The 21,060-nt window shown below is 44.6% G+C and overlaps 1 protein-coding gene across 1 annotated transcript in view; it reads left to right on the plus strand.

Annotated features, from left to right (window-relative positions):
- The window catches only part of ABCA4 (ATP binding cassette subfamily A member 4), a 133,515-nt gene extending 116,286 nt beyond the window's left edge, over positions 1–17,229 (plus strand). The window contains exons 43-52 of the mRNA XM_040627018.1: positions 521–641; positions 1,085–1,147; positions 2,363–2,469; positions 4,869–5,010; positions 6,533–6,667; positions 7,476–7,579; positions 7,663–7,755; positions 9,449–9,698; positions 11,015–11,101; positions 16,589–17,229. Of these exons, the coding sequence (XP_040482952.1) occupies positions 521–641; positions 1,085–1,147; positions 2,363–2,469; positions 4,869–5,010; positions 6,533–6,667; positions 7,476–7,579; positions 7,663–7,755; positions 9,449–9,698; positions 11,015–11,101; positions 16,589–16,594 (1,108 nt within the window). The 3' untranslated portion in view covers positions 16,595–17,229. The remainder of the gene's footprint in view (positions 1–520; positions 642–1,084; positions 1,148–2,362; positions 2,470–4,868; positions 5,011–6,532; positions 6,668–7,475; positions 7,580–7,662; positions 7,756–9,448; positions 9,699–11,014; positions 11,102–16,588) is intronic.
- Positions 17,230–21,060: the final 3,831 nt, after the last annotated feature.

The raw sequence follows: 21,060 nt of genomic DNA on the forward strand, positions 1-21,060 counted from the left end.
TTTAAAGACGAATTAGATGTGGCCAGTGAGGTTATAGGCCAAGGTGGTCAGGGAGGGTTTCAGAGAAGACGCTGTGTCTTTAAGGGTGGGGAGGATTCTATTCCGCAGGGCAGGAGGAAGAGAATGACGAGGCCCTGGAAATGCCTATAGAGGCTGGAAGTCAGGGAAGACCAGCAGGGGCTGGGGACCAAGGCTTGATCGAATGGACGGGAGAGGAGTTAGTTCAAGAGATAAGCGGGAGACGGGTGACATTTACTGAGTGCTTACCATAAATGAAGTGTTTCAGTAATGATAACAGCAGCCAGGTTTTGAGTTCTGACCCTGTGCCAGATGCTGTGCCAAGTTCATCTTCTCCACAGTCCTGTGAGGTAGACACTGTTTTCCCCTCCCTACCATATGGTTGAAGGAGGTGAGGTTTAGAGAGGTTCAGTGACAAAGCCAAGGTCACACATGGGGAGGCCAGGACTGGAAACCAGGGACACTGCACACCAACCCAACCCTCCCCCCTTCTATCCTCTAGGATTGCCGAGCCTGCTAAGGAGTCCATCATAGATGAAGATGACGATGTGGCTGAAGAAAGACAAAGAATTATTAGTGGGGGAAATAAAACTGATATCTTAAGGCTAAATGAACTAACCAAGGTAAGGGACTCGGTGTAGACGAGTTAGTTTGGAGATGCCAGTTGGATCCAGAGATGGCATAACATTAGAATAAGCAATATGCCCATGCAAGCAATTCATTTTCCTAATTTTATGTGAGGTTGTCATCTCTGTGTTATAACTTGACTTCCAAGAGCACCTAATTCCAGTGCATTCTCCCCAGTATTCATCTTGGGCACTGGCACAGGGCCTCAGTGTGAGCCCCTACACCTGAGCCTCACTCACCCTTCTCCCTTCCATCTCTGCACAGTGGGTCAGCTTTGAGGTTTCCCAGGGCTCACAATACCTCTCTGAACACCCATGCCAGTATGTAACCTCCTTGTGTCGATAGTTCTAACCTAAACCATCCTTTGCTCTTTGCTCTGTCTTCCCTTTCACCTCTAACCCTCTCTCGGTTCTCAGTCCAGTTTCTCTGCATCTTGCAGATTTATTCGGGCACCTCCAGCCCAGCAGTGGACAGGCTGTGTGTTGGAGTCCGCCCTGGAGAGGTGGGTACCCTGCACACTCCTGGGCACGCTGCTTCTCCCCACTACAGCACAGCTAGTGCAAAGAAATCAAACTCGGCCACAGAGGTCATTTTAAATTTTCTAGCAGCCACATGAAAAAAGTGAAAAAAAAGAAAACAGAGGAAATTAATCTTTATCATTTATTTTACCTAATATATCTGAAATATTGTCATGTCAACATGTAATTTATATAAAACATTATTGATGCAATACTTTACATTCTTTGTTGTTGTTGTTGTTGTTTTAAGTTTTCAAAATCCAGGGCATGTTTTATATGTACAGCGCATATCATTTCAGACCAGTTGCATTTCAAGTGCTCAGTGGTCACTATAAGAAAGGAAAATCCTCTTACCTCTACCCTCCTGGGTTCTCTGCATAGAGCTCTGTAAATTGGACTAATGAAAGATTAAGAAGAGAAAAACAGACATTTATTAGGGAATGATTAGAGATACATGACACGAGAGGTGGTTAGAACTTGAGCTTATATAGCATCTTGGCAAAGGAATGACATGTTTAGAGAAGTGACAAGACTGAGTCAGTAGGGGTGGCAAATTACAGAAAAGGCGAATATGGAGGGAACTAATGATAGATAAAGGCTAGTGAGTAAAGTCTGTTATGTAGATTCCTCTGGCGCTGTCTCCAGGCTAAGGCTCTAATTCTGGCAATTAACTTTTAGTCTTTCTGGTAGAGAGGGCAAGAGAGGACACCTTGTAAATTTATGTCTTGCCTTTAGGCAAACGGGAGGGCAGAGAGCTTTTGTTTCTTTTTTTTCTTTTTAAGATTTTATTTATTTATTTGACAGAGAGCACAAGCAGGGGGAGCAGGAGAGGGAGAAGCAGACTCCCCACTGAGCAGGGAGCCTGATGTGGGACTCGATCCCAGGACCCTGGGATCATGACCTGAGCCGAAGGCAGACGCTTAACCGACTGAGCCACCCAGGCGCCCCCAGAGAGCTTGTCTTTTATCTGCTGCTTCTTAATTGCCTTCAGCTCAAAATCATCATTATGGACAAGTGGCATATCTTGAGGTGCCCAGTTCTGCTAGCCTGTACCACACATGGCTAGTGGCCTCTGTCATGGCAGCCCAGGTTGAAAGTGTCTCCCGCCTACCCCCTCACTTGCCCTAGGGCCTGACAGTCCACTCTCCCTGGGCTGCTGGGGTTCTAGGATGAGGCCAGCTCTGTGTGTTCTCCCTCAGTGCTTTGGTCTTCTGGGCGTGAACGGAGCTGGCAAGACAACCACATTCAAGATGCTCACTGGGGACACCACAGTAACCTCAGGCGACGCCACTATAGCAGGCAAGAGGTGAGTGTCCTGCTCCTCCAGGCTCAGGGTGTCTCTCACGGGTCCTGGGCCATGTTCCCGTCCCAGCACAGGGAGAGTGAGCATCAGAGCCTGTACTGAGAATGACTCTGAGAGCACGGAAGATCCGTGCAGAGGAATCAGCCTCCAAGAGAGCGTGGTCCAAAAAGTACAAGACATAGACTTTCTGGGAAATTGAATTGAATTGTGATTGTTAAGACATGCCCCCGGAAGCAGGGATTCTTGGAAACTTCTGGGGAGCACTATGTCAGTGGTTTTTTTAGTCTTTGGGGGGTTATAGACTCCTTTAAATATCTGATAAACAACTATACTTTCTTCCTATAAAAATAGACCATTATTGGGGCACCTGGCTGGCTCATTTGGTAGAGCATGTGACTCTCGATCTTGGGGTTGTGGATTCAAGGCCCACATTGGGTGTAGAGATTACTTAAAAAAAAATAAAGTCTTAAAAATACACATACCCATCATTATCCCCCATTATTTCCCTCCATATGTTTTTGCAAAGAGTTTAAGGGAATTTACTGAGGCCTGAAGCACATTTATGGTCCTGCAGGATCCCTGGGCCCCAGGTTAAGAACCCCTGTGGGGAAGTACCCGTTCTCTGGATCCAGTTTCTAGATGGGGGCTGGTTTAAGAGCCTTCAGGGGCTTTAGTCTGATTTGGCTATTTCTGTGCTGATGCTTGGCTTTACCAGGCCAAGGAGCCTTCATAAAGGGAAAACTGGCATGTGTCCTTGGATTCTGATGGGTGCCTGCTGCTCTCTGCACCAAGGCGTGAGTAAAACAGACTGGTCCTCTGTGGCACAGGATCAAGAACATGAGCCTACACTGTTTGCCACTTTCCAGGCTGCTCCCTGCACAGCAGAGCTCGCAAGCATCAGGTGTGCCCGGAGGAAGCCTCTGCCGTGGTTTATAAGTGGATTTAGGCAGTATGGACTTCTGTTCATCATCTGCCTGACCGGGGCCTCTTTCCTTTCCCTGGGAGCCACGCTCAGCAACATGGCTGAAGGCCCACTGGACATGGCTCAGACAGGATGGATTCGGTTCCCCGGCCTTCCCCAGCCATATTGGGTCTAGAGCAAAGGAACAAGCAGGGGTGAAGCCGGGCCGTGGCTGAGTCTGTCTCATCTGCAGATCCAGCTTACCTGCAACCAAACAAGTAATTTGTCAGTGGTAACAAAAGGAGTCTTGGGGGACCAAGGGACAGCAGGCAGGAGGCTATCATGGGATTTACCATAAGACATCAAATGACAGTCCAAGTAAGACACAGCCTGATGCCTAGAAGATGGAAGTTAAGTGAGGTGGAAACTGGAACACAACTGTGGGTTTAAGATGTGGGATTGGGTTCCTCTGGTGGGGCAGCTCCCATGAATTTGGCAAAGTACTCTCCTTGCTTCCCTGGCTGGTTTTAATTGGCACAGCCATTCCTGAAGTACTTTTTATTATAGTGGGGGCTGCCTGGTGCCTCTCTGTCCCATCCTGTTGCATCTATCTTTTATTCATAGATCCTAAGCTACAAGGGAAGCAGGGAGAGATTAGACCAGATTAGACAGTTCATTTTTTCATCAAGGCAATGTGTTTTCTAGTGGGGGAGAATATTATCAGTCAAAGGGACTTGATAGAACTCAGTTCACTTCCTCTCTATTCCCTGCTGGTCTCCTGCTCTGGGTAGGGCTCTCACTGGTTCCTCTTTCATTTCCTGTATCTCTGCCAATAAGCCCAGACAAAGAAGTTTACTTCCTTTAGAGAGCATGCGTCTTCTCTGTTACGTCCCAAATGCCTGAAAGGGATCAGAAATCACTGGTCATTTTCTTTTTTTTTTCTTTTAAAGATTTACTTATTTTAGAGAGAGAGTGTGTGTGTACTGAATGGGGAAAAGGGCAGAGGGCAAGGGAGAGAGAGAGAGAGAGAGAATCTCAAGCAGACTCCCCACTGAACAAGGACCCCAATGCGGGACTTGATCCCAAGACCCCTGAGATCATGACCTGAGCCAAAATCACAAGTAGAAGGCTTAACGGATTGAGCCACCCAGGTACCCCTCACTGGTCGTTTTCTAAAGCCTGATCTTCCCTTTGTTTTTAAACCCACATATGAGGTGATCCACTCCAAAACTAAAGCTGACTTTGGGTAACAGATATTCAGCTTATTCTAGGCAGAGAAACTGGGAAAGATCTATTGGAGTCAAAGCTCAGAATTCCAGAAGTTCATTAGTTTCTAACCAAAGGGCCCCTGCTTTGATTCATAAATGTCGTGCACATTTCTGAAGCAAAGCAGAAGAGGAGAGGTAGCTTGCTTGTCCCATTGACAGAAACTCTCCAGCCCCATCTCTGTTGTCACCCCCCTCTTTGAAGGAAACTTGCTAATTGCTTTTTCTTCCTGCAGTATTTTAACCAATATATCTGATGTCCATCAAAATATGGGCTACTGTCCTCAGTTTGATGCAGTTGACGACTTGCTCACAGGACGAGAACATCTTTACCTTTATGCCCGGCTTCGAGGTGTACCAGCAGATGAAATTGAGAGGGTAAAAAATGGTTTCTTTTAGCCACTCAGGAGTTCAGTAAACCCTAAGTCTATTTAATGAGAGTGAATTTATTTAGAGATGGGAAAGTTGGAACATGCTGTCCATTCAACAAATGCTTTCTGCGTGCCTACAATATGCCAAATACTACTACATTTGAGGGTACAGCAGTAAACAAAACAAGAAAATCCCTGGCCTCCTACCTAACAAAATAATGTATGCATTTACCCTTTGATTCAGCAATCCCACTTACAGGAATTTACCCCAAAGATATACCTCCCACAGTGCAAAATACACAGGTTAAATATTGCGTTAGTAGCCACAAAACATTGGGCCAGTTGGCAAAACCTGACTATGAAGGGTAGATCAGATGAAGGTATCAGAACAATGTTAAATTTACCAGCACTGGTAACTGTACTGTGGTTATGTAAGAGTATTCCTCTTCTTAGGAAGTAGACACTAAAGTACTTAGGAGTAAAGGGCCATGATATACAACTTACCTTAAATGGCTCTGAAAAAATCATACATGTGTGCGTCTGTATGTGGTTGTGCACATGCGCACGCATGAGAAAGGGAAAAAGAGAAAAAGAGTAAAGTGTTTATGAATGTTTTTGTAATATTCTTATTTTTAAACATTGCTATACGTTCTAGTGGGAAGGACAGATAATAATTAGGTAAGTAAGTAAAATATACAGTACATTTGCAAGTGAAAAGTCAGTAGGGGAAAAATAAAGTTGGGAAGAATTTTTAGGTAAGGTGGCACAGGGCCAGCATCACAGAGGAAGTGACCTCTGAGTGAAGACCTATAGGAGCTGACAGAGTGAGCCATGGGCATATCTAGGGGAAGAACATCCAGGCAGAGGTACCATAAGTACAGAAGGCAGAAGCATGGTGGGCTTGTCTCCAAGGACTTCTCTAGTTTTCTTCCTATGCACATTCACACACACACACACACACACACACACACACACACTATTCTTTATCATAATTTCCGTTGATTTTCCTCAAAGCACTTTTACAGTCTGTCATTATTCTGTTTATGGTGTGTCATCCACCACTCCATCTGTGAGTACAACAGCAGTGGCTATGTTCACCATTATTCTCCAGTGCCTAGTACAACGCTTGACTCATAGCAGTGGCTAAATAAGTATATATTAGATGCAGGAGACTTCAAGTGTGACCCTGTCAAAGGGTAGAAACAACGGGTCTGAGACCCACCATCAGACCCTGGGACTTTTCCACTCTTAGCCATAGTCTGGGACCCTGAGTGGGAAGCACTGTCTTGGTCTTCATAAGGTTGAAGGTCTTTTCTCCGGGGGCTGCACCAAGCCAAACTGCAGCGTGAGGCACAGTATGGAAAGGAGACATCTGGTTCCTGAAGCCCATGAACCTGACCCAGAAGGTGCCCTTATGTCAGCCTAGCTGTGTCTGACCTGAAGGTGTGAAATCTGGGAGCCTAAGACTGGGAACTGGTGGAGGTTTGCTTGTTTGTCTTTTCACAATGGGCTTTCCTCCTCTTCCCTAGGTGGCAAACTGGAGTATTCAGAGCCTAGACCTGTCTCTCTATGCAGACCGCCTGGTCGGCACCTACAGTGGAGGCAACAAGCGGAAGCTCTCTACAGCCATTGCACTGATGGGCTGCCCGCCTCTGGTGCTGCTGGTGAGGGTCACCGGGACCTGTGGGGACAGATGGGCCCAAGGGCTTGAACCAAGAGCTGCGTCTCTGTGGTTGGGCCAGCATATTTAGAAAATGCAGCGATCTGTTTTCGTCTAGACTGTTTCCTGTACTGCTCGTTTTGAGCAAATCAACCCAGTGTTTGGTTCATGGGTACAAGAACTCTTGGGGGGAAACTCTTGGGGGAAACTGGAGTCACAACATAGTCTCACTCTGAGCCCCTGGGAAGTCTGTTTTGGGCCAAAAGGCTCACAGCAGGGAAGTTCATCCCCTCTGGTCGGAAATTACTACTGCTGGAGGAAGTCTGCTTGGGATGTAAAGTGGGCAGGAGCACTGGCCTGGATCAAAGGCTCATGTGATTCTCACTGGAGCTGCACCAGACCCAAGGCCTTTGTGCCCATGCTGTTGGTGTTTTATGAGGGCATGGGTTGCAGGACTGGGAGGTGACTCATACAAGTCACTTGGGCTATCTCTCGCATCCTTGCAAATGTATATGTAAGACTGTTGGTTTTTTTATTTTTAAGATAATTCTGCCATTGCCTTAATCAACCTTAATCCACTCGTGGGCTGAAATGGGTCAGTGGATATGCATAATGTCTCTTTACTCTCCTAGTTGACCCCCTGCCTTCCCTACCCAAAGCCTGGGTTCCCCAAATCTTGCCCACTTGGGGAGGCACTTTGTGTACTGTCTGCCAGAGGACAGAGCTGCTCAGAGGGAGTCAGCCAAGGAGGGTGCAGTACCAGGAGAGGCTGGCTCCAAGCCCAGCTCCCTGCCCTCCCTGCCGCCCCACAGGACGAGCCCACCACAGGCATGGACCCCCAGGCACGCCGCATGCTGTGGAACGCCATTGTGAGCATCATCAGAGAAGGGAGAGCTGTGGTCCTCACATCCCACAGGCAAGAGATTCTCAGGGGCTGGGGTAGAACAGGGGGGCAGACAGGGCACCCCCCTCTTTACTTCCTCTCTCCTGCCCCCACAGCATGGAAGAATGCGAGGCTCTGTGTACGCGGTTGGCCATCATGGTAAAGGGCACCTTTCAGTGTCTGGGCACCATTCAGCACCTCAAGTACAAGTAAGGATATGCTGGGGGGTCGCCTTTGTTACCTTCCTTGGTGGTAGAGGGGGTCCTCCAGGCCCCATGCTCTCTACTGACACTTGGGGGGGTGTCCTGCTGCCTTATCCTGTCGGCGGAGGCATGTGGTCTGGGCCTTGTTCCACAGCAGACAGAGAAATCTGCTGTGCTGAAAGAAACTTCTCTAGGTTGAACTAATTGCCTGTGGTTGAGGGCTCCCTGAGTTTCTAGATGGGGTTCTGATTGGGGCATATGCAGAGCCTGGCTGGGATGAAGGAGGGTCCCTACCACTGCCTCATTACCCCACCACTTATCCCAGCAGATCCAGCATCGATGACCTAGTTAAGAAGAGTCCATGACCAACATAGGAATGGTTAGGAGACCAAATAGCCTGAGAATCAGTTTTCCCTTCAGACATGTTTATGCTTTTGAGTTTGAGAAGTGACTATGTAGTATATGACAAGCCAACAATGCCAGTAATCTTCAGTAGGATTACCCTGTCCCCATAAATTGTAAACTGCTGTAAATAATGCATTATTAATAATAGTGTGTGTGCCAAAGCCAACAATCAGTTAAAATAAGGTTATGATAATCATGCCATGCTTCCTTGCATTCTGATATGTTTTATAAACTAGGAAGGGTGGATTCGTAGTTATTAATCATTTATTTAACAAACACTTTTTAAGAGCCCAGAACATAAAAGTCACTGCACTAGTTGGTAAAAGGAACAGTACATAACCTACCTTATCTAGGCTGAAATGCTTAGTCTTGTACCCATGGGACTGTTGCACAGGACACATCATCCTTCATATGCATCAGGGCAGATAAGTGATTGAGAGGAAGGTCTAGTAGATTAACTGCATTTGGGTATTGGACCTGTGATTTCTTGAGCAATTACAGCTTGGATACTGCACAAATATCTAGGGGGGATGTCAGCTCAGCCTATGAGGTCACCAGAGCCGTGTCATAGCTTCCTGGGTCCAACAGCAGGAGACATGGATGGATTACCCACTGCTTTCCCTCTCATCAGTATCCTCATGGTAGAGCAGATGAGAAGGGAATGTCTGCCATGTGGAGGGACAGTCAGTTTTCCAGAGCTGAAGGGAAAGGTATTTTATTGTAGAGGGGATCAACCCTTGGTCATAGAAGGAGCATTGAAGTAAATTATAAATGACACGGAAGGGGAGGGGTTAAGAGTCCTGACCCTAGCAGTTCCCATTTGTTCTGGAAGTTTCCACAAGGAAGTGCTACCTCCCCGTCTTAGTGGCCTCTTGGAGATCTCTTTGAAGGAGGAGGCAGCCTTTCCATTACTGAGTAAACACTAGTTCCAGAGGCCTTCATGGGCAGGTTGTGTTCTCCACAACCGGCTAAAACCACCTTTGACTTCAGCAGGTAAATGGGAGGGAAAGGAGCAGGGAGCATCCAGTGTACCAGGAGTTGGACCCAGGAAGCTGTGACACAGGTCTGGTGACTCACTTCACCACATAGACATTTAGACCTCTCAAAACTAATATCAGACTGTTTTTTCCAGGAACTGTCACGCATTTTTTCCTACTAGTTTTAAACATGCACACAGGTCTATAGTATGGGCCTTTCATCCCCATTATTTTTGGTGAATTTATTCCTTATTTCAGAATTGCCTTAGACCTAGCCCCTAACAGGCCCATGCTGTGCCACCCTGCATATCACCTAGGTTTGGAGATGGCTACATTGTCACGATGAAAATCAGATCCCCAAAGGAAGACTTGCTTCCCGACCTGAATCCAGTGGAGCAGTTCTTCCAGGGCAACTTCCCGGGCAGCGTGCAGAGGGAGAGACACTACAACATGCTCCAGTTCCAGGTCCCCTCCTCCTCCCTGGCCCGCATCTTCCGGCTGCTCATCGCCCACAAGGACAGCCTGCTCATCGAGGAGTACTCCGTCACACAGACCACGCTGGACCAGGCAGGTTGCCTGCTGGGCCCCATGTGCACAGACTGGGCTGGAAGCCACTTGAGAGGGGGCGTGCCACCCCTGATTTGTAACACTCTGGTTCCTCTGTCCATTAGGGCAAAGCTTGGTAGATTCGACATTGTTTTCTAACGATATTTTAGCCATCAGCAAATTTTATTGACTTTACATCATCCTTCCCCTCAATGCTATGACCTTATTTCATCCTTCCTGGTTGGTGGTTGAAAATTTTTTTCTTTTCTTTTCAAATCAATGTTATTGATGCTTAATTTACATACAATCAAATTCACCCATTCAAAGTTTTCAATTCGGGGATTTTTGATTAGCCTGCATGCCATGAATTAGGGTTTTTAATGTGATCACTTTTATTACAGCAAAGTATATATAACATAATTTTTCTTAAGTGTACAATTCAATGGCATTAAGTACAGTTACATTATTGTGAAATAGATCACCACCCTCCATCTCCAGAAATTTTTCATCTTCCCAAACTGAAACTGTATATCCATTAGACAAGAATACCCCATTAACCTCTTCCCCCAGCCACCGGTAACTACTGTTCTACTTTCTATTGACTACTCCACATATTTTATGTAAGTGGAATCATATAGCGTTTGTCCTTTTGTGTCTAGCTTTATTTCACTTAACATCATGTCCTCCAGTTCATTCACGTAGCATGTGTCAGAATCTCCTTCTTTTAAAGGCTGAGTCATATTCCATTTTATGTATATACCATGTTTGTTTATCCATTCATCCATTTGGACATTTGAGTTGTTTCTGGGGGTCACTGTTGTTGCCATTTGTTTGTTTTAAATAAACATCCTTAAGACTGTTTAATAAAGCAGTGGAAATAGGCAAGTTGCCATATACCCTTTGAGGAGCTGGCCCACCAGCCCCTCCTTGCCAGCAGATGAAGGCAGGAGCAGGAGTCATAGCCATACTGCACATTGAATAAAGAACAGAGAAAGAGGAGATCGGACTCCTGCTTTTGTTTTTGTATTTTGTTTTTAGTTTCTTTAGAGGTTTAGGAGGATGCTGCTAGCTGAGAATCTACCCAGAGTCTTTTGAATCCTCCCATGGGAATTCCTTTGGCTCAGCTCAGAATTCTAAGAAACGAGCCTGTCCTGGGCCCTGATGGCTAGGCTTTGTGGGGGGTCACCCTCCCCTCCTGCAGGACACAGCTGCTCTAGCGGTGCATTAACTGTAATACATTAACGTTCTGTAAGACACAGAACGTTGGGTGGGTGGATGGGTAGAGGAAACCATTTTTATGGAAACATTTACCTACTCTCTCCTACTCTTGTCTCCAGGTATTTGTGAATTTTGCTAAACAGCAGACTGAAATTCATGACCTTCCTTTGCACCCTCGAGCCGCTGGAGCCAGCCAGCAACCCAAGGTACTCCTGCCCCTCTTTCATAGTCCACTGTTTGAGGCAGATCCTCAGCTCAGGGACTGGTCCACTGGGCCTGAGGGGCCCCAAGGCCCAGATATGCCTCCCAGAGAGAGTCCCCTCCCCGTACCACATCCCTACCACATCCCTGCCACTCCCCACCAGCTCTGTGCTGAGGGACTGTGGGTTGTGGAGGTTCCTTTTATAATCAGGAAGTCATCTGGATGGTGTGGGAGAGCATTTTTGAAAAGAACTTCCCCACATGTTTTTGCTTATAGTGAAAAGACTTTTTAGAAATATGAAGTTTTAGAAATATGAAGCAGGGAAAATAGTATTAAAATGTTCGTGTTGTTGGGATACTTGACATTTATGTTTTTGGTCATATGTTTGAGTTTCAAAGGAAGGAAATTACCTAGGACTCCATTTCAATGGTGGACATATTTGGTTAGAGCAAAGAAGAGGTCTTGTTGTTCTGCATAAAAATATCAAGGGGCGCCCGGCTGGCTCAGTTGGTGGAGCATACTACTCTTGATCGTGGGGCTGTGAGTTCAAGCCCTACATTGGGTATAGAGATTACTTAAAAAATTAATTAATTAAAAAAAATGTCAAGAGGTGGAAGAAGAAGCAATAGAAAGTGTGAATCCTGGCCAGTGATAACTCTTGGGTTAGGTGCTTCCAGGATCCTCCCCTGGCAGGGTGCTCCATGTAAGGAGCACGTCTACCCCATCCCAGTTCCCCAGACAGAAAGAGAGCACTAGAGAAAGTACTGGAGGATGTGCCGGTATCCAAGTGCCTTGCCTTAAGCCTGGGAAGTTTTTAAAAAAAATTTTTATGTAGGCTCCGTGCCCAATGTGGGGCTTGAATTCAGACCCTGAGATTGAGAGTCTCGTGCTCCACTGACTGAGCCAGCCAGGTGCCCCAAGCCTGGGATTTTAAAGGGACAAATTAATTCAGCCATTCTGTCCAAACTTACCTGGAGAATAAAATGAAAGCATTTCTCTAATAAGCAAAGGTGTGAAACATCTTATTTCCCATAAAATTCTCATTCCTCCCACCAGTTTTTTTCTCAGTTTCAGTGTTTCACCCCATTTTATTTTTTAAATAAGTTTGAAAGCTCTTAAGTATTTGACTTATGTTTTTTTATCCAATCAAGGAACACTTATGGGCTTGTTTGCTGTCTTCTTAAAGTTATATACCCTTACTTCTGAACTAACTCTCTAGGAAGTTTTAAGTGATCTCTTATCTACATGTGGTATTATTAAATCACCCAATTTCACATTTATAGATTTCTTAACCAAAGAATTCATAGGCAAGTTTTCAATTTTAACATGTAGAGCTATACGTGCCATATGGCTATTTGTTCCAAAATAAAGTTATAATAATGGACGCCACTCCTGGATTCTACGTTACATCAGTGATATATAGTAATATATGCTTTATTCATACTCAAGAGTGGATACTTCCATTTTTCTAGTAAGTGTGGAAAAGATTAAAATAATCAATTTGGAATAATGGAATTCAAATTCTATTTTTGAAACTTAAAGACAACACTGGAACTTAGCCAAAAGTGGTAGATAATATGGTTGTTAATAGAATTTATCAAAAGGTAGATAAAGTAAGCATCCTGAAGCTATCTACTTCTGAAAACAATAACAGGCAGACTTTTGGCAGGTGCTAATTTGTCTTACTATGTCGATTCAAGTTTTATTAAAATTCTGTTGTCTCTTCAAGGATGAGCATCAGTGGTATATAGAATAGTGAAGCCTTATTCAGGGTGCTGTTTACTCATGAATCACAGCACACACTAGCAGCACTGCTTTGACAACGCAGAACCTAAAGCATCTTTTCCAAATATCTTAGCCAACGGTACCTTTGTCTATATTTCTCTGTATATGGAAGTTGACACTTGTCTTGTGTATTGCTCCTTAGTATAATCACGTCTGAAAACTTTTCAATGAACTCTACTATTTTAAATATGTTCCTTTATAGCTGAACCTCCCACCAGTTTCTTTTTTTCTTTTTTTAAGATTTTTATTTATTTATTTGACAGAGAGACAGCCAGCGAGAGAGGGAACACAAGCAGGGGGAGTGGGAGAGGAAGAAGCAGGCTCCCAGCAGAGGAGCCTGATGTGGGGCTCGATCCCAGAACGCCGGGATCACGCCCTGAGCCAAAGGCAGACGCTTAACGACTGCGCCACCCAGGCGCCCCCTCCCACCAGTTTCTTAATTGCAAAAAAACCCACAAATCTTACCACTGGTTGAAATACTCCTTTTCAAGGCCATGTTTGCAATGAATTTTTCCTCTTCCTCTTGACTAGTAGAGACCTAACAGCTACTTGGCAAGTTTAACCTTGCCCTCCATCTCCCTAGAGGACCCTGAGGCACCAGTCCCGGGAATGGTAGTTCTGCTAAGATTTCCTAGCCACTCCTCCTCATTTACAAATCTTATACTTGGTGTTTACACCTGTAGAAAATTATTCTTTGAAAGCCGCTTGCAGTTATGAGCCCCTTTTATAACTCATTGGGTAGCAAAAGTGTTTCCTAGAACTACCAACGGTCTCTGCACCCCAGCCTAGTATATTCTCTCTCAAAGGGCTAAACCCAGGTCATCTCTAGGCCAGGTAAGGGGCAGTGATGGTCTATAACCTGCAGCATTTAATTCCAAATTTTCCCCCTTACTGGATGTGACCATTTTTCTATTTTGTTTGTCACCTTTTAGTATACAAATATTATAATAGAAAACCTCCTTCAACACATTTATCAAATTGGTATGCTTTTATAATAAATTTGTGGTTCAAACCCTGACTTAATGACATACTACCTTTACAAAGTTTTGCAAAGGATCTTTTGTATAATGTTTTATTTAAATAAATGTCATGAAACAAATAGTAATTACATTCTTGTTTACATTAGGCCACTTTCAAATAATTTCCTTTAATGTCTCTTACAAACAAGAAAAAGGTGATTTCTCTCAATAAGTTCTAGAAAACATTCACAACTTGCTTCCAAATGCATGTGACAGCACAGCATGAGGAAGCCCAGCAGGCTGGTGGCTTCCCAACCCCACTTGTGAGTAAGGACCACCACCAGCGTTTCATTATCTAGACAGCAGAGTGTCTGATTATCAAGAATCCTTTGAATTCTTAAAGGACTCAGTACTGGGAAATATCTTTTGGGATAAGGTTTGTGGAATGTCACAATCTGTTTTATGGAAACAAGTGAGGGTTAAGGTTTCAATACATAACTAGGTGATAGATGATCAGTCAACTTAGAAACGTCCTAAAGGGGCTTATAAATTCGCAACCATCACATGTGTTTTCCAGAAGCAGGAACAACTCAGATCAGTTTCTGACCCTTAGTCTTTTTTTTTTTTTTTGTCTGCAATTTTTTTTTGAAGTGTTGTTGACATACAATATTATATTAGTTTCAAGTGTATGACATAAATTGTGAAAATGTAGTGATTTGGCAATTGCATACATTACCAAATGCTCACCTTAGTCACCATACAACACTGTTAAATATTACTGACTATATTCCCTATGCTATACTTTTCATCCCTATGACTTATTTATTTTACAACTGGAAGTTTGTATCTCTTTATCTCCTTTGCCCATTTCACCCATCCTCCCAACACTCCCCTCTGGCAACCACCAGTTTATTCTCTGAATTTATGAGTCTGTTTCTGGTGTGTTTATTTGTTTTGATTTTTAGATTCTGTGTATAAATGAAATCACATGGTATTTGTCTTTCTGTCTGACTTATTTCACTTAGCATAATACTGTGTAGGTCCATCCATGTCATGAATAGCAGAATTTCATTCTTTTATGGCTCAATAATATTGCATTGTATATATGTGTCACATCTTTTTTTTTTTTAGTTTTTTTTTTTTAGTATAGTTGACACACAATGTTACCTTAGTTTCAGGTGTACAATAATAATGATTCAGCTTCTTTATACTTTATGCTGTGCTCACCACAATATACCATACCTTTATCCATTCATCATCTATCAGTGGGTACTTGGGTTGCTTCCATATCTTGGCTGTTGTAAATACACTGCAGTAAACATAGAGATGCATGTATCCCTTTGAATTAGTGTTTTTGTTTTCTTTGGGTAAATACCCAGAAGTAGAATTATTGGATCAAATGGTATTTCTGTTTTCCACAGTGTTTTCCAGAGTGGCTGTACCAATTTATATTCCCTCCAACAGTGCATGAGGGTTCCATTTTCTCCACATCCTCATCAACACATATTGTTTCTTGTCTTTTTGATACTAGCCATTTTGACTAGTGTGAGGTGATATCTCATTGTGGGTTCAATTTGCATTTTCGTCATGAATAGTGATGTTGAGCATCTTTTCATGTGTCTCCTGGCCATTTCTTTGGAAAAATGTCTATTCAGGTACTCTGCCCATTTTTTATTTATTTTAATTAATTTTTTTTAAAGTAGACTCCATGTCCGGTGTGGAGCCCAACGTGGTGCTTAATCTCACGGCACTGATTTCAAGACCTGAGCTGAGACCAAGAGTTGAATGCTCAACGAACTGAGCCACCCAGGGGCCCCCTTCTGCCCATTTTTTAATTGGATTTTTTGGGTTTTTTGGTGTTGAGTCTGATCCTTATTCATTGTTAAAGAGTTTCCATGTATAATTTATATCCTTACCAGTTAGTTTCTGAAGGACCTGCAGGCTTGCCTGGGATCTTTGCCCTACCTCAAAGCATGTTCTTAGCCCTTAATACTAGATTAATCATCTTCTCAAGAGCATTTGTGGTTTTTAAGCTAGATAATTGATAAACCACATTTTGTCTAGATTTGGGCAGGCCTACATCTCACCCCCTCCTTGCTGACATTCCTCTCACTCCCCACAACTGGTATAGGAATTCAGCCTGTACCTTCTAAGTGGAGACCATGTCTCTCCAGTTAGAAAGGTGCCCATTTCTTCAGGAGCTGGACGTAATGCCTGAGCTTTGATCTGGAGCCTGCTGTCCTAAACCCTAGCTCCAATTTCTCCCACCCTTCCATCCGCCCAACTCAGATTTTCCTGCTTCCCAGGAGCCACCTCTGTAGGAACTATACAAAGGGAATTCTGCACCTCATGAATGACCCAAATTATGACTTCTTGGCTTTTGAGACAGGAAGAGCATGGTTGCATTTTTAGGCTAAAAAGCAAACCAGAAGATACCATGACAGCCTTTGGAAATTGCACAGAGGGTGTAGATTCCCTCGAAGAGGTGAGCATGTGCACCCAGATGGCGTGGGTTTTTATAAAGTCTACACCATAGAGCCAGAAAGACCTGAGGGGCCACCTGCCTTTTCACAGACAAGGAAGCAAGCATAGCCCATGACCTTGTTGACCGACAGAACCACAGGATCATCTGCAGAACTTCCTCCAGCAATTGATTGACAGCTGTTTAACTTTTAAAACTTAAAAGCTGCTGTGCCATCTCTTCACAAAACCAAGATGACAAGAGTCCGTCTGCTCTACTTCCACAGGTCTGATCTCCACACTACCCGATCGCTGTAGCCGGCAAGAATCTCTGGGCAGCTGGAAGTGCGGGAGTCTCTGCCATCCGGTCAGCCGATGGGACTGGCTTGGCTGCAGAAACGAACCCGCGCAGGCTGCACTCCGCGCGGGGCTCTTTCAGAGAGAACCCGCAGCTCCCTCGCTCACCTGGAGCACCTGAGGGTGAAAGCAACCCGGCCAAACAAATGCAAAACCCTCCTCATCCAGCCCTCCCGCTAGTAGCACCGACTCCACCTCATGCTCATTTTCAATGGATCTGCTGTCGTGTGTGTGTGTGTGTGTGTGTGTGTGTGTGTGTGTGTGTGTGTGTTATTTTTAAGGAGAAAATAAAGTACAAATGTACTTGTCACAGACCGTTTGAATTCACTCATGTCCCTGGTGGGCCCCATCTGGTGTTTAGACATCCTCTGTGCCTGTGTAGCCTCCTGGTGTGAACTTCTGGGAGCGTCACTGCCACAGAAGTGCTAGTCATGGCAAGATTCTGCACCGCAGGGTGAACGTGAATGGACTGGTCTTGATGTCCCATGTCAAGTCTGTTTTGGGGGCGCCTGGGTGGCTCAGTCGTTAAGCGTCTGCCTTTGGCTCAGGGCGTGATCCCAGAGTCCTGGGATCGAGCCCCATATTAGGCTCCTCCGCCGGGAGCCTGCTTCTTCCTCTCCCACCCCCCCCTGCTTGTGTTCCCTCTCTCGCTGGCTGTCTCTCTGTCAAATAAATAAAATCTTTAAAAAAAAAAGTCTGCTTTGTAGGGTTTGAAGAAAACTCCCAACTGGCAATGCACGTAAACTTTATCCATTGTCAGGGGGTATTACTGAAGCTAGGCTTCATGTCTGTTTGCCCCGCTTATGTGAGTGCCTACCTCATAGGCGTAATTAGGACAGGAGACAAAGAGGTAAGGACAAGTGAGAGTGGGACGGGAGATCCAGCATGTCTCTCTAACTGTTTAGAGATGTCATGTAGTGCTGTGCCATTTCCACGGTGCCAACGTGCACATCTTCAGGGATGTTAGGGGGTAGTGGCTCACAGGACATCTAACGGTTTGCAGAAAAGCTCACAAAGAATCAGAACATAAGTGTTTTAAACCAAACCATTTTGGGGGCGTCTGTGTGGGGGATGGGGAGCATAAGCACTCATTTACGGTGGGCTGCGATGGTTTTAGAAAGGCATCCAGGACTGGGAAGAGTCAGGTATGGGGAAAACCCCAAACTGCCTAGAGGAGGGAAGCTCACCTTTGCTGTCTGTCTCTACTACACCTGAGCTCTTCGCTGGATATGTCTGTGTCTTTTTTGTCACTTTCCACAGCTTCTGATTCAACAATTACTTGCCAAACTGAACACTATAAAAATCCAGCAAAGAAAAGCATATGGAAAAGAAGTACATCAAAGAAAATGATACCTAAAAAGCTAAAGACAACAGGAAAGGGCAGGTAGAGCAACAGGGATACTATGCTTTAAAAAAATACCAATCACAAAACATAAGCCAGAAAAAAAAATCAAGGAGGAGGAGGCATGTCCACACTTCGTTTGGGTTTGAAGAGAATTCACGTTGGAAGCGTGGCTCAGATCTCCTGAGAACGTGTAACTCTATTGAAAGGTTTCCCAATCTGGTTGAATAAGGGAGATTTACAAAGAAGAGGAAGAGAAAATGGAGAGTCAATTCAGAAAACAAGACCACTCAGAAGATGTTCCAGGAATATGACTTGTTGCCAGATCTTCTCAGGTTCCAATTCTTTGGGAACTCGAGATTTTGAAATAGTGGGAATCAAAAAAGAATGTTTCACTCTGAGTAAAAAACTCATAGAAAGCTTCATTTGTGCCTGCTATTATGACTCTCTTAAAGAGACAGTAAGGGGAAAGTGGGGTAGACTACAAGCTTTGGATTTGAAAGAAAGAATCTCTGTGACACCCTGGTTACTTGCCCTGGGACCAATAAGGATGGAGTGCTCTACCAGCAGGCCTGCAAAGCTTATAGAGAAGGGAAGAAGGTGTTCCCTAGAAATATGGCAGTGTCACGTTGGTGGGGCAACTGTTTTAGGCACCAGAAAGACTTTGACCTCTGAGCCCAAGCTATGTGGGGCTTGGTTTCCTCAATGTGGTAATTCAGTGCCTCAGGAGATCCTGAGATTAATAGTTCGTGACTCCTGATGTTCACAGAGCAGAATTACTATGACATTTTGTCCAAGGTCGATGTCACGTTAGGGAAAGCTTAGGTACTAGAAGTTTCAGATTCATAGAACCACAGGTTTGTGGAACTGCAAAATACCTCAGTGCTCAAAAACTAAGCCCTTATCTAATTGTTTTGTTTTGTACTGTTTTATTGGAAAAGGAAACCAAGTCCCAGAAAAGATTAAAATACTTGGCTGGCCCTGCAGCCTTCCCCGCAGGCCCCACTCTGGTCCTTCTCCAGTTAGTTCATTCCCATGTCCAATGAGACATGCCCATCAGACCCAGAACTCTGGAATTCCCTCCCCAAATGTTCTAAAGTCTGCTCATAGGGCCTGTGTGGGCCTCTTTCCTGGGTCATAGGTGGTCCTTGATCATGTGGGCTCATGTCTGTCCTTGGCACATGAGGCCCTTTGGGAAAGCAGGAAAGGGAGGTGAGCCATGGGGCAGCTGGCTCTGTGCCAGCGTAGCCCAATGGGGAGCTCCATGGAAACCAAGAAGTCAGAATTTCAATCTACATCATTGTGAAGGTCATTATTTAGTAGTGTGATAGCTTCATTGATATTCTTAAAGAATTGAGACATATATGGCATAAAAGGTACTCTCCTCAGAGCCTTTCCCAAAGCTCACCATGACATACACTCAGCTTTCTGGGCAGGTGCCTGATGTTAAGGTTCAGACGTATATGTCTTGTGGGGCTTTGCCTAAACTAGTCATCCTCTTGATCTTGTACGTGTGTAACTTTCATAAGGATCACAGCTTACTGTCACCAAATCCCATAGTCTTGGGTCATGGTGAGTTTCAGGAAGCACATTTCATCTATAAGCACGGATAGCACCTGGTCAGAGAGCATTAGAGGCACCCAGTTTAGCAGTAGTGCTATGTTTGTTTTCCACCAGATCCTGGCAATCTCTTTGGTCTTGAATGATACTGACTGCTGCCAGAGAGGCAAAGGGGTAACAGAGAAGAGAAAGAGGAAACTGAGGGTGCAAGAGGAACAGAAAAAATTCAATATTCCATTTTCTGGGAATTCAGCTGCAGAGAAGACACAGCCTCTATCTTCATGGTGTTAACATTCTCACGCAGGGGTCAGTGCACTTTCTGTAAAGATAGTCAACATTTTCCACGTTGCAGGTCATACAGTCTCCGGTTGAAACACTCAGCTTGGCTGTTGTGGCACAGAAGCAGTCGTAGGCAATACCTAACGGAATGGGTGAGGCTGGATTGGCCCACAGGCCATTCTGTCCCACCCATTCCAGTGAGTAAGCAGAGTTAGGATTAGAGGGACAGGAAAAGAAGCTCCTGATGCCTTTTAGGGACCCCCCCCAAACCACTTGTTGCCTTTCCCCTCTTATGCAGTAGGGACTTAACTCCAATTGAGCAAAGATAATTCTTAGGATGGAGAATGGGGAAGATTTTCAAGCTCAGAAACTATCATTTTAGATCTCCAGTCTTGATCGATGCTCCAAAATACAAGATGATCCTTATCGATACCAACCGACAGCAGCCAGCCTGCAGGACGGTGTCACTGAGCTTGGCTTTTTACCTGCTTCACATCCACTGCGTCTCATGCAACAAGATACCAATTCCTGCCTCAAGCAGTGTCTAAGGGCCCGGCTCCACATATCCGTGTTTGTTCCCTCAGCTGATGAAAAAGCTCTATAGAAACAAAATAGAATGGCCAATAGATTGTTTAATTTTTAAATTTGGGCTCTCAGGCAAAAATGTCAGGGAAGAACCAGGAAATCTGCTTATTTTTAGTCCCCTCTTTGGAGAAAGTTTCCCTTTCTTGGAGCACCCAGTGTTTTTTACTACTATAAAGATATAAGCAATGAGAACTACTGAATGCTAAGTAATTATAAGGCAATTTTATACTTTTTAAAAATTTTATCATCACTCGCTGAGATTCTGACCTGATCTGTTTTCCTCTATTATAGCCATGACTTTTCTCCTCATTCTCAAACTCAGACTCAAAATCTCAGAGTCACCCTCCTCCTCCTCCTTCCTCTCTTCCTTCACACTCTGCATTTGGCCAGGTGAAGACGCAGCTTCCAGCATCACTACTAGGTCGTTCCCAGCTGTCCTTCTTGTTTTGCTTTTATCACTGCCCTTTCTCCACTACCTTTACTACTTTTTGCCCGAGTGATATTCCAGCTCTAACTGGGCTTGCCTGTCTTCTCTTCCACCCATTGATACTATACTCTGCTTCCTAAAATTGAGCTCTCGAATTCTGTTCAGTAATCACTACTGAGCCACTATTTTGAAACAAGCACTGGGAGACA

Source organism: Ursus maritimus, unplaced genomic scaffold, assembly GCF_017311325.1.
Source record: "Ursus maritimus isolate PB19 unplaced genomic scaffold, ASM1731132v1 scaffold_12, whole genome shotgun sequence".
Taxonomy (NCBI): domain Eukaryota; kingdom Metazoa; phylum Chordata; class Mammalia; order Carnivora; family Ursidae; genus Ursus; species Ursus maritimus.